Raw genomic sequence first — 15,458 nt, forward strand, 5'->3', positions numbered from 1 at the left:
TGGTTAGAAAGATTTTTTTTTTCATCATGGGGAAAGCTGTTTCTCCCCAGATTCATTCTTAAAAAAAAGCCAAACCATTGTGGCTAAGTCTTTCCCAAAACAGTCAGTTTGAGTTGGCCCTGTAATATGAAGTGAGTTTGATCTAAAATGTGATAAAATCAAAATGTAGCAGTGAAGAAAAGCCTAAGAGAAAAAGATAGGTGGATTTATCTTTTCGTGTTGCTGCCTGCTCCACCCTATAGAGAAGTCCATTTTAAAAGAACTTAAGATAGACGTTGTTTTCACTTTGGCTGCCTGAAGAATGCAGCCCTGCATACTGAGGCACGTAGCTTTTTAATTATGTTGATATGTGGCAATTGTCTTGTGGTGACTTGTCTTCTAGCTCTTGCACTGGAGGCCTTTTTTAAATAGATCTTAGAAACCCAGAATGGGCGTTTCCAAGGTTGGTTTGCATGGATGCCACAATCACAGAAAGGGATCTGTGTTTGAGCTGTAAGAGCAGCAGCAGCAGCCACCCTTGGCTCAGGCCTGAGCCTTGTCTCTGAGCTGAGGGAAGCGTGCCCCAGTCCCACCTTTCCCTGCTGTCCTTGGGGGGCTGTGGCAGCTCCCATGTTTGGGCTGGGCAGTAGATGGTGCAGGTGGAGTCAGGAAGCTGTTTGAGCAATGCTTGGTGCTCAGGCAGATGTTCCCCAGCTCCTCTAGGGAGAAGGTGATGGGCCTTCTTTGCATAATACTTTAATGCAGCTTACAGGCTGCTCGTGGGAACTCCCCGCAGCGTGGGAACTCCTGGCCGAGGAAACGTGCGCACTAAAACTGTCAGCACAAACCCAAGTGGCTGCTTTAAATATTCAAAAACACAGAAATCAGAACTTCAAAGTTGTAGCACCTGCAGATCTAGGCTGTGCTGTGTGCACGTGTCATGAGAGCTCTTGGCTCCCCTTCTGCTGCAGCAGTTCCCAACTGGAGTTGCCAAGTCAGAGGAGAAGGATAGGGATGGACTGGTGAGGAGTGTAGGGAGGGGAAGGAGGTAGGGATGGACAAGCACCTGAGGCTTTGGGGTGTGCACAAAAGCTCACTCTTGTCCCCCAGTCCCTTCTTGGATTGTCCCCAGCACTTGAGCCCCACTTAACAGGTGCCCTGCTTTTCTACTCTGCTGTGCACTTCTTGTAAGCAGGTCTCCTCCTAAGCAGAGGCGGGAGAGAGAGAGAGAGGGCAAGAGGAGAAAGAGAGCTGCTCCTGGTCTTTTCTGCAGGCTGTTACACAAGTTTCAGTAAAGATAAGAAAATAGAAACTTAACAAACTAGTAGATTAAAAAATAGTTTCATAGATTAAGATTTACCACTGTGTCTGAACAAGGAGACCCACCTTTGGAGTGTTGAGGTACACAGCATAAAATTGGACTGTGTCTTTGCCATGCTACACAGTATGGCAAGTGTGTACATTTATGGTTTTAATAGCGTGATGATGATGATCAAGCCAAATAAAAATGCCTGACTAAATAAAGCAGATTAATTAGGATTATCATACTTAATTATTTGGTTGGGGCAGGAGAGGAACAATCCAGGAAGGAGATACTTACATCCCTTTTACTGAGATTTGTCATAAGGCTGGAGATAAAATTGCTTTTAGAAATATCAAGCCATATTTGTATTTTTTAAGAAATACTTCATGCAATTCTTTGAAGAGGTAATGGTCTTTTTACTAGTGAATATAAGTGTTGTCAGGTTGTCATTGGTTTATTAATTTTGATGAGCTTGAAATGCTGTTCTGGAATTAACTCCTCATCCTGAGTACTTGGAAATTAAATGGTTCTAAGAATGCTTCTGAAATGTGTTAACTGCTTTGTATGCTGAAAGTCTAGAGGAGGAAGTACAGTCATATTTTATTTAGTTGGTCAAAAAAGTGACTTAAAATGTTAAATTTTATTTACTGTCTATGATTCGGTACTGAAATATATTACTTTACTTTGATCATTGGTAGGACTTGGTAGAGTTACCCTTGTGGTCCCATGATTGTTTTGAAATCTGATTTTCTTTTTGTTTTGGTTGGTGTCAACAGAATACTCCCAGCCCCTGGTTACACCAGCCCACCCCAGTGACCTCAGCTGACAGCCTCGGTTTGCGGAGTCACATTCCTGTGCGACCGTCCAGTGCAGATCCCCTCCGGCCTCTCAAGCTGACCACGCATTCCAGCCCGCCTCTGTCCAAAAGCATCGTAGAGCATCGCAAAGAGTAAGCGTGCCACTGGTCTCTGTGGGTGAGGGTGCATTTCTGCAAGTGATGTTGCCTTTTAGCTTCATTTTAGTTTATTCATAAATCTGGGTGCCTGTGGGGAACACAGGCTTGTCACTGTGTTGCCTTGTTGTGACTTGGTGTGGTACTTGAGCTTGTGAGTCATTTGAAGACTTCTGAAAATTGTACTTAATATAGAGGAAAGTTTATTTTGTGTTAATAGATAACTTGGTTCAGGGCATGGGAAGAAAGGTCTTCCGTCTAGCACATGGTACTACGTTCAGGCTAACCTGTGTTTGCTTAACCTTTCTTCAACCAGAGAGCTGGAGAGGAAAGCTTTTGCTGAACCTTTGCGTTCTGTCACCACTGCGCCAGTGAAGAGTGAGCTGGAGCAGAGCAGAACACAGACAGCAAAGGAGAGCCATATGCACAGACATTATGCAGATCCAATGTTGAACCAGCTGCCAAGGCCACCACAGGAGACTGGGGAGCGACTGAGCAAATACAAAGAGGAACACAGGCGGATTCTCCAAGAAAGTATTGAAGTTGCTCCTTTTACAGCTAAAATAAAGGCACTGGAGGGAGAGAGAGAGAACTACTCCAGGGTAACATCCTTATCTTCAAGTCCCAAAAGCCATTCAGCAAAATACGACAAAGACGCTGAACGCTCTGTGTCAGAACTGTACAAAATGAAACATTCAGTTCCACAGAATTTGCCACAGAGTAACTATTTCACTACCTTGTCTAACAGTGTAGTAAATGAGCCACCAAGATCGTACCCATCAAAGGAAGCTTCAGGTGTATATGTTGATAAGCAAACTAATTGTCCTTCAACAGCAGCTAGTGCCCAGGCTCTCCCCTCCTACATTTCTTCACTTTCAAAACCGCCACCTTTAATTAAGCACCAACCGGAAAGCGAAGGCTCTGCAAGCAAGATACCCGAGCAGCTTTCACAGTCGGCGCAGTCTCACGCTGTAAATTCTTTCAGAAGTGACAGCAGGAGCCCTACTCAGTTGTCAGTCTCATCTTCAAATACACTCCGGAGTATGCCTGCCTTGCATAGGGCCCCTGTGTTTCACCCTCCCGTGCACCAGAACCTGGAGAAGAAGGAGAGCAGCTACAGCAGCCTTTCACCTCCAACTCTAACTCCTGTTCAACCCGTTAATGCTGGTGGTGGCAAAATACAGGAATTGCAGAAACCGCCAACTTTAGTACCTGAGCCCAAGGAAGCCCAAACTGTTTACAAGGGCACTTCTGAGCAGAATTTATCAGAAATGTGGAAGTCTAATAATGCCCCAAATAATGAAAAAGTGGATTGGCACACCGAAAGAATGAGTGGAAAGTCGCAGTCCGCTACAGCATCTGTTATTGTGCGTCCTCCTTCTAGCACAAAATATGAGAATGTACCAGTAATGCAGTCTGCTTCCAAAGATCGAGTTAGTGAGAGATCCTCAGCTGTGACAAATCCAGCAGATTGCCTGAAAACAGCGGAAGCCAGGGAGACTGGAAGAGTCATACTGCCAAATATGAACTCAGACAGCGCTCGCACACAGTATGAAAAGAAATTTGCAGCTGTCTCGCAGGGCAGCATTCCTCGTGCTGTCACTCCTACCACAACTATCATCTGCAGCACCAAAACGGATGTCACTGCGTCGGCAGCAGTGACCACCAGCGTGTCGAGCCGGGGCAGCTCTGCAGTGACGGACTCGGTGTCGAGCGCGGTGTCCTGCGCGCCCCTGGAGAGCGCGGCCCCGAGGGCGGCCGGCCAGGGCCAGGGCCAGGCGCAGCCCCAGGAGTGCAAGGTCAGCACTGCAGCTCCGGTTACATCCGCTGCTGGCAGCGCTGCTCAGCCCAGCTCGGCGTTCTCCACCTCTACCGACTTTGTTCATTTGAAAAAGCACAAGGCAGCGTTGGCCGCAGCTCAGTTTAAAAGTAGCAATGCCGCTGAGGCTGAGTCCAACTCTGTGAAAAATCAGACATTTTCAACCTCTCTCTCCCCAGACAGTGCTATCGTCTGTAATACAATAAACAAAGCGAACTCTGTAGGCAGTGGGCAAACTTCCCAGACGAGTCAGCCAAACTACCACACTAAACTGAAAAAGGCTTGGCTAACAAGGCATTCAGAGGAAGATAAAAACACTAATAAAAAAGATAATTCAGGGAACAGTGTTTCAGAAATTATTAAGCCGTGTACTGTCAATTTAATAGCTTCTACATCAAATGATTTGCAAAATAACATAGATAGCAAAATTTTGGCAGATAAGTTTGTGAAGGAAGATAAGCACCCAAGGAGAAAAGGAAAACGAACGTACGAGTCTGGCTCTGAAAGTGGTGACTCTGATGAAAGCGAGAGCAAGTCAGAGCAAAGGACTAAACGGCAGCCCAAGCCAACTTACAAAAAGAAACAAAATGATTTGCAGAAAAAAAAGGGTGATACCGAGGAAGAAGTGAAACCAAATGGTGTTCTTAGCAGGAGCGCCAAAGAAAAAAGCAAGCTGAAGTTACAGAGCGGCAGTAACAGCAGTGAGTATATTAATCTGATTTGGAAGACACAAAAGTGTGTGAAGTCCAACACTGTTAATCCTGGAGGGTTTGTCATGTACCATAGCTGGGAAAAGAGCTAAAAAACATGCCTGTGTAAATGAGTAGGTCCTGATTTATCTGTCTTGAGGCCATTTGAAATATCCTGGTGTAAGAAATAGACCATTTTGTATATCTGTGTTAACAAACTGGTTCTTGGCCTAAAAATAAGCAGTAAACTGTCTTGCTTATGCTGTCCATCAGAACTGAGCAGGCTGGTGCATATAGCTATGCCACTTGTATTGAGCTCTCTCTATATATATATATGTTGGGTTTTTTTTTTTTATTTTAAGATCTAATGCGTTTATTTTTAGAGCACTGCTGGAGGGAAAGATTCTCTGTTGTTGAACTCTAACTCATCCTTTGATCAGAAAGCCAGAGGCAGTTCCTTGAGAGCCTGGTGCCACTCAGTTATGATTTGGTTAATTTAATGAAAGGTTTAAGGGAGAATAATTTCACACTCCTAACTAGCATGTGTAGTACATGGTGTTAACATCCCTCTTGTTTAAGGAATAAAAAATTTAGGGAAATACAAATTTCCATTTAAATGTAATACTGTAACGTATAGTAGATTGTAACTAGATTAATCTGAAAAGAGAAACTGGTCTGCCAACATAAGGGATTTTATTTAAAAACTTGCCTTATTTTTATCCCAATTTATTCTTCTCCAAGGATTCTTCTTTGTCTTTGGTCTGGTTAAGTATTAGAGAGTCTACCATTAAATTACTTCTTGTGAGACTTTTTAAGTACAGGTAGCAAGAAAATGAGCAATACTGCCTGTAATTACATTCTGTGGCTTTTCACTGTCTGGTGTATAATGTTACTCTTCTGGTATCTGAGAGTACTTGATCCCTGAATTGTACTGGGTGCTCAAAGTGTTGTAGTCCATGTGAAGTATTCTAGATATTTGGTCCAGTGGTAATAGTACTTTTTCTTTCTGCTCCCAAGTAAAGGGAAAATCAAGGCAAACATGCCTGTGAAATCTTTTCCAGCTTCTCTTCTTCAAGTAAACTGTAGATACATGTATTTAACATGTTAAGTGCTTATGATCTTTCTGCTGTTGCAAAAGATTTTTTTGTGGTAAATCTCTGCAAGAGAGCTGTCAGAAATTTTTCTTTCAAAAAGAACTTTCCACGAAGATTTTACACAAAATCATAGTCAACCTTGAGGAGCTTTCAGCAAAGATAATGTTCCCTTGGAACAGCTGCCTGGGTTCTCTGTAGGTGGCTGGAGGTAACTGGCTGTGCTAGAGGCTCAGTGGCAGCTTTGCAGCATGGGTGGTGTGTGGATCTGCTGCCAGGGTTGAAGAGTGCTGTGTCCTGATGCTGTTTTGGAAAGCCCTCGGGAGCTCTCAGAGCTCCGGGCTGTGAGGCTCCCTCCTGCAAAGCCCTGCACGTGCTGGGGGTCTTCAGGTGCCTACCCTCAGAGCTTGAAGTCTTAGCAGCTACCAGGTGACACCCAGGATCTCTGCTTCCAAGGCAGAAATCATTGTTTTGGACTAGTAAAACCTGTACTTGTGCCCCTTTTACTCCTCGGGTTTTAATCCGGTTAGTGTCATGCCTTGGGTGAGTGTGGAATGTGGTTTCTAGGCCAAGAACTGAGGCACAGGCAGTCTGTCACTTGTAAAGTTTGCACAAGTCATCTCTGGCAAAACACCAGTCTGCACCCAGGTCCCAAGTCCAAAGTTAACACCCTGACCCTTTTATCATCCTACATCAGATCCCTGTTTACAGGACATGAACTTTCAAGAGTAGTGGTAGATGAAATGACAGATAATTCTCCCTGTCTGCAGATAAGAGTGGTGCCACTTTCAAGACTCCTTAAAATGAAAGCTTGGTTAAATGACAACAGGGTTGAGTTTCAAAACCTGTATGTGAAAATTGCACTTATTACTCAATAGACTTGCTCCTCATGTTACTCAGTGTCAGATCTGCTGACTTCAGTATCGAAAATAGAATTATACAGCTTGGTCTTGCAAAGCCAACAAACCAGACAGAGTGTAAATGGATTCTGTGAATATAACTGCTATTCTGTAACTTAAAAAAAAAAAAAAAAAAAGTTTGGAAGGAGTTGGAATTTGGTTTTAGGTTATTTTTTTTAAGCTCTGCTGTTATTCATTTAACTGTGGCTCTTTTTGCCCACACCTTCAGAAACAGAGTACAAACCGAACTTTCTTGCAGTATTGTATGTCTTTGCTTTTTTAGCAGAATGAGATTCTGAAGAGGTTTTAGTAGAATATCTGGGGAATAATACACCTAATATAAGGAAAAATGTAGTGTCTTGGGAGCTTAGCAGTTACTTAGGTGTGCTCCTGCCTGTGCAAGTTTTATTGGTACCATTGCTTTTTTCACTTGGCTGCTGACAGGCAGGCAGGTGGAAATAAAAATGAAATACATTATGCAGGTAACAAATGTACCAGAAAAAAAAGTTGAATTCTGACTATCTTGTCTCTGATGTGTGAGGAAGCAGTGCCAGTACCTCACCTGAAACTGTCCTTCCTTTTGCAGCTGGGATACCTCGCTCCGTGTTAAAGGACTGGCGCAAAGTAAAGAAGCTGAAGCAAACGGGAGAGTCCTTTTTGCAGGATGATTCTTGTTCTGAAATAGGACCAAATTTACAAAAGTGCAGAGAATGTAGGTTAATAAGAAGTAAGAAAGGAGAAGAACCCACTCACTCACCAGTATTTTGTAGATTTTACTACTTTAGGAGGTAAGTATGCCTAATTTCCTGGTAACGTGGTGCTTCAGCTTTTAAAAATGATATTGACAAAGGACTGGCATACTTGAAAGCATGTCTGATTTTTCTGGCTCAGTCTACCCGATAAAAGACAGCATCTATTTTAACAGTATTTACATTTGCATTTCTTTTGTGGATTGACTTCATTGCTGTTTAAAAGCTTCATAGCAAAGACATCAGAACATCTGCCTGCTGTACCTTAGGCAAGCAGAAAATACAGCACATCACCATTACACAGGTGTCTGACATTTGAAGTGGGATTTTCAAAAGGCAAGCTTCACTTTTTCTGGACAAGTTGTACAACCACAGAGTTGCACTTACTTGTAATTGTTCTTATGCCAGTATATGGTGGGAATGTTGCTCAGGGTTTTATGGGAGTTTTCTGAGGACAGAGAGGAGTTGTGATCTCTTCTTTTTGGAATTAATGGCCCATCAAGGAAAACTCACAAGGAAGGAAATTTCCTGGGGTTCAGGAAGCTCCAAGAAAGGATAAAACAGCTTCAGTTTGTGTATGGATTGTGCTGTCAATATTAATCCAACTTGTATTTGACAAGAAACTGTTCCCTAAATGGGGTTTAATTTTTTATAATGAATCTTCAGTTACAAGATTTGATAGATCTATAGCAATCATTTCAAGGTTGGACTCTGAATACCTTTTCTGTTAGGATACTTGCTTCCACATTTGGCAAAATTGGAATTTTGGTTGATTTTCTTCCCCCAGTCTAAAGGAGAGAACATGAGGGTTTGCCAACATTTTTAAAAAACAGTATGGGATGTTTTTATTGTATTGTGGTAAATTTTACAGCAGTTAAATTATTTTCATTGTGTTTAGGTAGTTGAGCTTGAATTGCAAAAGAAGTTTACACTTCTTTTGGAAATTGTTGTTTTGGAAGCTGAAAGTTGATAATTTCATCTTGTTCATTTGAATACATATCTAAATGCTGTTATTGATACTTGTAAATTCAGAACTGTCTTGATGCCATAAACTCCTTAACTGTTATAATCACATCTGTATAATGACTTATCCTGTTTTGGATAAGATGGAATGATTAATTGTTACCACTTAAAAACAGGATAAGTGCAGCCAGGGTTAGTAGAATGGCCCTGGGTAGGGCAACAGGAAAGCCTTTGAGAGGTCAGAGTTTAGTGGATACAAAAACGTTAGCTTCTCTTGCTGATTTGTTCTGCCTAGAAAAATTTCAATGTAGTGTTTGAACCCATGTTTTCTCAGTATGAGAGCAGTGGGATACAAGAATCTATAAAATAAAAGTCAAAGTGAGTCAATAGAAATCAATGTCTGCTGTCACAGACATTCTGAAAATTGAAAGTGAGAAGGGAAAGTGGGTGGAACCCAACTTCGATGAAAATAAAATAGAAAAAGAAAATTTTTCTGTCTGCAATTTTCAAGGAGTAATAAATGCTAGAGGGAGAGAATGATGAGTGAATGGAATGGGAAAAAAGTTCCTAAAAGGTTAGTTTTAGTTTTTGTGCTTCCTTACTTATCCTTTTAAAGCTATTTTCATCAGTAGGATTTATTTTAAAATTTAAACATTGTGTAGGATGATAAGGTGGAAAGAAAACATCTGTGTTGTAAGAGATAAGCAGCAAGGAAATTGGAAGTCACAGAGTATACTGATACATGCAGTTCAACTATCTGTTTTCATTTTTAGGTTGTCTTTTAGTAAGAATGGAGTGGTTAGGATAGATGGTTTCTCCTCTCCTGATCAATATGACGATGAAGCGCTGAGTTTATGGACACATGAAAACTACGAAGATGATGAACTGGACCTAGAAACTTCTAAATACATTCTAGATATCATAGGGGATAAATTTTGTCAGTTGGTAACCTCTGAGAAAACAGCCATGTCCTGGGTGAAAAAAGACGGTAAGGAGCCCTCAAAGCTCTCAAGTGTTCTGCAGTTTTTCTTGGATGACCTTTGCTTCCTTTTGTGCGGCTCTCTCCCCTGGCTGTTGGATTTTCCTAGGCTGTTTGCTAGGAGGACATGCTGGGAGGGTTCCTTCCTCAGTGGGCCAGCCCAATCAATCCCCTCGCTGTGCTGGTGGCTGTGCCAGGCCAGGGCCAGGCTCCTGGTGGGTTTGGAGTAGCCTCCATTGCCAGCTTGGCCTCCAGCCAGAGCAGGCAGCTCCCAGCCAAGGCCTGTGGTGAGCCAGGTACTGAGTGCTGCCAGCAAATGGTGTTTGTGATGTGTCTCCTTTCCAGAACAGAGGAGAGGAGTGGAGCAGAGTAGGTCCTGCAGAGCGTGTGCTGCCACTGTCACCTCCCCACCAAAGCTACCCTCCATCCTTCTGGCCCACAGCAGATGGGCACAGCCTGGTGGCTCTGCTAATTCCAGGCTGTATGAGGAGGAAGTGGAGCAGAAAACACACACTAGCCAGGTCTCCTGAGCAGGCACCTCCCTCTCCTTCTGCCAGCTTCAACTGGGCAGCTCACTGGTTTGGCTGCCCTTTAGATCAAATATGTCCTGGGGCCAGTCAGGTGAAAAACCCTCATGAGTGCATGGGTTAAAAGTGTATGCTGAAAAAGTTCTTCATGCTTGCAGGAGTGTATTTTCTGTATTACTTTAGTCTGTGCTTTCTGAATGCCTTATTTCTTTATAATGTGTTGATAATAGGTAGCATTGAAGGGGATGCTGTGTAATGGAACTAAGAGGGCAGCTCTGGATGGCCTGTTCATGAAGGATCACTTTCCTCCCCCAAAACCCACTTGTGTCTGGGGGGAAACTTATGAATGCTTCATCTATAAAGACTATTCATTCTGTGCTTTGCATTTAAATTTCAGTCCTTTTATTCTGCTTATTTTGTATTTCAGCCAAAATTGCATGGAAGAGAGCAGTGAGAGGAGTCCGTGAGATGTGTGATGCATGTGAAGCCACATTATTTAACATTCATTGGGTCTGCCAAAAATGTGGATTTGTGGTCTGCCTAGATTGTTACAAAGCAAAGGAAAGGAAAAGTTCTAGAGGTCAGTTTTTTATGAACTGGAGTATTGTATAGGTTGTTTATTCTCATTTGCTGCAGAGCTGCTGATTCACTAGAACTGTCTTTCTGTAAAGTGTTAAATTACTTCTTGTGTGTATTGGTTTCTCTTGGATCTTTTTTGCCTCCTTTTTTTGTCAGTAGATATAGAATCAGTCATTCTGAAAGCAGCTGTTCTGGGGGCTATTTTAGCTCTTTGTCCACATTTCAGTCTTGTTGTGTGGATTGCTTTGCCTTGCCCCTCAAGGTTAAATCTTGTTCTTTGGTTGAGACTGGTGCTCAGTCACACCTCCCTGTTTATGGTAACTCATTGCTGTTAAGACTTGCCTTGATTTAAATGCTTTCTGGAGTCCTCCCTCCAGAAGTGGCTTGTCATACTGATGTAACATCCTATTGTATAGTTTTATCATAAAAAAGAGAGAGAGAGAAAAATACTTGGGATGGTATTTAAAATGAGTGTTGATGGAAGTTTCACAATCCATAAGCCTACACATATATGTGGTTTATCCTGTGCTCTAATGGAAATGTCTGCTTTAGTCTGGAGAGAGAGAAGTATAATCAGCAAACCTCTGATTTCTGGGTGACCCAGCTGGGTTGCAATTGAAAGGAGGAATGACTTGGAGGATTGATTTGGGCTTGGAGCCCTCAGCTGTGACACTGGAGTGCAGGCTGCTGGTGGAATGCAGGGAGGCAGGCATTGTGCCTGGCACAGTTCTGTGGTCAGACACTGTGCCAGGAACTGATTCAAGGATAATGCTGTTTTCAAAAGCAGTTCCATGTTTGTCATAGCCTGTAATGTCACAGATGTGAAATGTTAGTAAAATAAAGCTTAACTGTTAGGTGGCAAAGCTTTGCCAAATGGAGAGTCTCACCCACTTTGTCCCTGGCTTGCAGTGACAGGCCTCCTACACTGAAGTTTTTAGGGAGCTAATGTCAGTATTTTCCTGCACTGAGAGCATTTGTTACTGCTTTAGTGCTGGAGGCTGCTTCAGCAGCTCTTCAGGGGCTGCAGTCTGTGTGTGCATCCATCTGACGTGGCTTGGGACTCACGCCAAACATTATTTACCCTGGTGGGAACACACAGTCAGAGGCTTTTTATAGTATGTGTTAACCAGCCAGGAAAGTTTTAGCAAAATGTCTTAGAAGTTGGAACAAGCAGTATAAAGAAGGAGGCTTCTCTTCAGTTTTCTTACAGGGAGGATATTCTCCTTTCTGTTGATTGCATTTTATGTGTGAGAGCAGAAGTACAGCAGCTTCCCTTGCTGCAGATTAATTTCTAATGATGCTGTAGGATTCATGTGAACTGTTGTACTCTCTTAAAAAACATTCAGAACCACCCACCCATCTCTATATAATAGGACTTTATATTACACCATATTTCCTGGAACCAGGAGTTGTTTTTACAGTTGCTGAATGTAACAGAGAATCCCCTGGTTTTCCCCTGCTTCAGCAGGAATGTTAGAGGTTTAAATATTCCAGATTCAGATCCTTATCAATGACTTCTCTTATCACTTTACTACATGAGTGGATGAATATGCAACCATTGTTACCTTCAGACAGTTTATGGCACCATCAAGTGGGATGCCATTTTATGACATTTCTGTGAGAAAATAGATTAAGTAGATGCATACTGCTCTGTTGTCTTGATTTATTTATGTTTGTGACCAGTTGGATATTCAGATGTTTTAGGTGCTACAAAAACTACTGACTAGCTTATAAATTTAATACTTATCTGAAGGAACATTTGAAACACTGTACCTACTACAGTGTAAAAAAATGCTTTAAATGTGTTAAATGCTTCCTGTGTTGTGTTCCTTTGTTGAAATTGCTGGAGTGAGCAAACTGGTAAAAGGCTTGGAAAAATTCCTTAAAATTAGCAGTTCAGTGAATAGGACTGGGGATGGAGAAAGAAATTGAGTTCTTTCTGCCCCAAAATCACATAGCAGGTTATGGACCAGTTGCTTGGCCAGACATTTTTTACTCTCATTCTTCTCGTGTATTTTTTTAAACATTGCAAATTTCAGGAGAGTCTTCCTTAAAGCTTTTAGAAAGCATCTTCTACCAGTTAGGCCCTTTCTGCTCACACCAGTGATTTTCAGCCAGTACATAGAGACTTTGGGTTTCATGGTTGCTTTAATGTGCCATAAATCTGTGATGCAGCCTCCCTCTCCTTTGTGCCACCAGTACCTGTGGTGTAGCTGCATCATAAGCTGAATCAGAGAGATGACTTGATTAGAAGTTCATCTTTTTGGCTTCTCTGGGGAACTCTGGTTGAAAACAGACACTTCCAGTTGGAGTGTGGATTGTGTCAAATTAGATGAACCATAAAATCACAGCCTAATTATGTCTCTTTTCCATGGTAGGATTCATCCAGAGAGGCTCATGGCCTTAGTAGCAACTGTAAAGGATTTCAGCCTATGTTAAATTGGCAACTCAATAAATGTGATAAAAGGAATACACTTTGAAATTTGGAGGTAATTGGCAAGGGCCTGTGTTACAGATGAAGCTATTTCAGTATTGTTTAACTCTTTTCATTAATGTGGAAAGTAGCTGTTGTATGCAAGTCCTTGTCACACTGGATGCCTGGACAGCAGGCCTGTATGTGCAGAGAAATGTTTCTGACCAAAAGCAGTCTGAAAGGCCTTAGTTCTGTCTGTGTGTGTGCAATGGAAGGGAAGTCAAACACTGGCAATCCTATTTTGCAGATAAGGAGTTGTATGCCTGGATGAAGTGTGTGAAGGGACAGCCTCATGATCACAAGCACCTGATGCCAACACAGATTATTCCAGGCTCTGGTAAGACCATATGCAAACAAGCAGAAACTGCTTTCTCCCCAGGTCTTTCTGTGAAAGCAGGGCCAGAGTTGTTTCTTGAAACTTCTCATTTTCCATTTAAAAACCTGGGAATTGGGTTAAATTGTTGCAAGAAGGCAAATGCCTCTGGGCAGTTACCAGCACTGGGCACAGATGATGATGAGAGTAAGAGGAGGGTGCTGACAGATGTGTAAAGGGGTTTTGGGGACAGGCAGTGAAGAAATGGAGGGCCTTTTTTGTGATGGATTTGTACCTTTTCACAGCAGAATGAAACAATCAGAATGTATTTAATAAATCTGACCTTAGCTGTTAAAAGAAAATGTTTAAATAATACCACTGAGGCAAAGGATTTTTGGGGATTTGTTTTTCACTGTTGTCTGTCCCATACCCAAAAAAGAAAAAAAAGGTTTTGGTTGAGATGATTGAGCAGAATGCAGTGAGTGAGCTCATTATAATTGAAAAACTAAGCAGGAATCATAAACCCAGCTAGATTCAGATTTCTGCTTACAACCAAGTAAGTTGTCTGAAGTAGTGCCTTTAGGTGTGGTGTAGTGGTTGTTAGCACAAAATTTCTGTCAGCATCGATATGGACCAGAAAATAGAAAACTGCAATGTGGCCTTAAACGTATTAGGTAAATTCCCAGGTTATTTTAAGCTGAAAATACAGAACCAAGCCATTATTCCATGAGTTGTTGCATGTTAGTTCAGGTAGAAATGAAGGTTGGGTAGATTCCATAACAAATTCAAATTGTGACATTTCCCAGAACAGGTTCTAGACTGAAACTGGTTTGAATTTTAAACTGTGAAAGTGAACCACTCATCTGGAAACAGCACAATGAAGACTGCCTACTTAACCTCAGTTTTGTTCTTCTGTGAATGCCCATTATCAAACAGCCTTCATTTACATGCTCACATACTGATTTTTTTGTCAAGACATGGCTCACTTCAGTCTGTAACTGATGGTTTTATTGAATGAAGCAATGATATACCCATTGAACAATGAGAAGTAAATAATTACTGGCTTGCTTGGTGTGTGCCATGCAATGGGAGTGCAGACTAAAGCTCAGATTATTCAGAAGAGTAGTGTGCAATTATTTAATTGAGTGTCTCTCTGCACAAGCTTAAAGATAAACTGGGCAGTCAGTTTGGAGTAGTTTTGAGTGGTAAATTCAGGATTTTTAATAGTTAAAACATCACTCTGTGTATGTTGTAAAGAGGGTCACAATGATTGACAGCTAGTAATGTTTTTCTCCTTAATTGTCTTTAGTTTTGACAGATCTTTTAGATGCTATGCACAATATTAGAGAAAAATTTGAAATTAAATCCCATTGTCAGTGCACCACCAAGCAGAACACACAAGCTGGGAAGCTCCCTGCAATGAATGGTGTGTCTCAGGTGAGTCTAAAATACGTGTATACATTGCATCTTGAGGGTTCTGATCCTGGTGGATTTTTGTATTTGAATAGTACCAGTTGCATTTCAGTTTGCATATTTGGGGGTTAAATACTGGCCATGTCTTTGAAATACTTTAAAGTGAAGCTGTGTAGTTAAAAATAAATTTGTTCTTTACAGGTTTTGCAGAATGTCCTTAACCACAGTAATAAAATTTCTCTGTGTATGCCTGAGTCTCAACAGCAGAATACTCCTCAAAAGTCTGAGACAAATGGTAACACAAGTCCAAGGAGTGATGTGAGCACAGACAGCAAGTTAACACCACCTGAATCCCAGTCCCCACTGCATTGGCTGGCTGATCTTGCAGAGCAGAAAGCCAGAGAAGAAAAAAAAGGTAAATATTTGAAATTGTCATATCATGTTTGTGACTTTGGGGGCCCTGCTGGTACCTTTCAGATGACACCAAGTTGGGAGCGTGTGTAGATCTGTTGGAAGGTAGGAGGGCTTTGCAGGGAGGCTTGGAATGGTTGGATGGATGGGCAGAGTCCAGTAGGATGAAGTTTGGTAAGTCCAAGTGCTGAGTCCTGCATTGTAGCCACAATAACCCTGCAGGGCTGTAGGCTGGGGACAGGGTGGCTGGACAGTGCCCAGGCAGAAAGGGACCTGGGGGTGCTGGTGACAGCTGGCTGGACATGAGCCAGCAGAGTGC

At 42.1% G+C, this 15,458-nt stretch overlaps 1 protein-coding gene across 14 annotated transcripts in view; it reads left to right on the forward strand.

The window, feature by feature from the left end:
• The window catches only part of JMJD1C (jumonji domain containing 1C), a 159,650-nt gene that overhangs the window by 129,858 nt on the left and 14,334 nt on the right, over positions 1 to 15,458 (forward strand). For 12 of the 14 annotated variants that reach the window (XM_071438590.1, XM_071438599.1, XM_071438594.1 and 9 more), the window contains 8 exons: positions 2,059 to 2,231; positions 2,551 to 4,754; positions 7,319 to 7,520; positions 9,218 to 9,432; positions 10,378 to 10,530; positions 13,250 to 13,339; positions 14,625 to 14,752; positions 14,930 to 15,143. In XM_071438590.1, coding sequence (XP_071294691.1) covers positions 2,059 to 2,231; positions 2,551 to 4,754; positions 7,319 to 7,520; positions 9,218 to 9,432; positions 10,378 to 10,530; positions 13,250 to 13,339; positions 14,625 to 14,752; positions 14,930 to 15,143 — 3,379 coding nt within the window. The remainder of the gene's footprint in view (positions 1 to 2,058; positions 2,232 to 2,550; positions 4,755 to 7,318; positions 7,521 to 9,217; positions 9,433 to 10,377; positions 10,531 to 13,249; positions 13,340 to 14,624; positions 14,753 to 14,929; positions 15,144 to 15,458) is intronic. The other 2 variants (XM_071438591.1, XM_071438593.1) reach the window with 2 other exon arrangements.

The sequence above is a fragment of the Agelaius tricolor genome, unplaced genomic scaffold, assembly GCF_023055355.1.
Source record: "Agelaius tricolor isolate 1412-34295 unplaced genomic scaffold, bAgeTri1.0.p SCAF_13, whole genome shotgun sequence".
NCBI classification, from domain to species: domain Eukaryota; kingdom Metazoa; phylum Chordata; class Aves; order Passeriformes; family Icteridae; genus Agelaius; species Agelaius tricolor.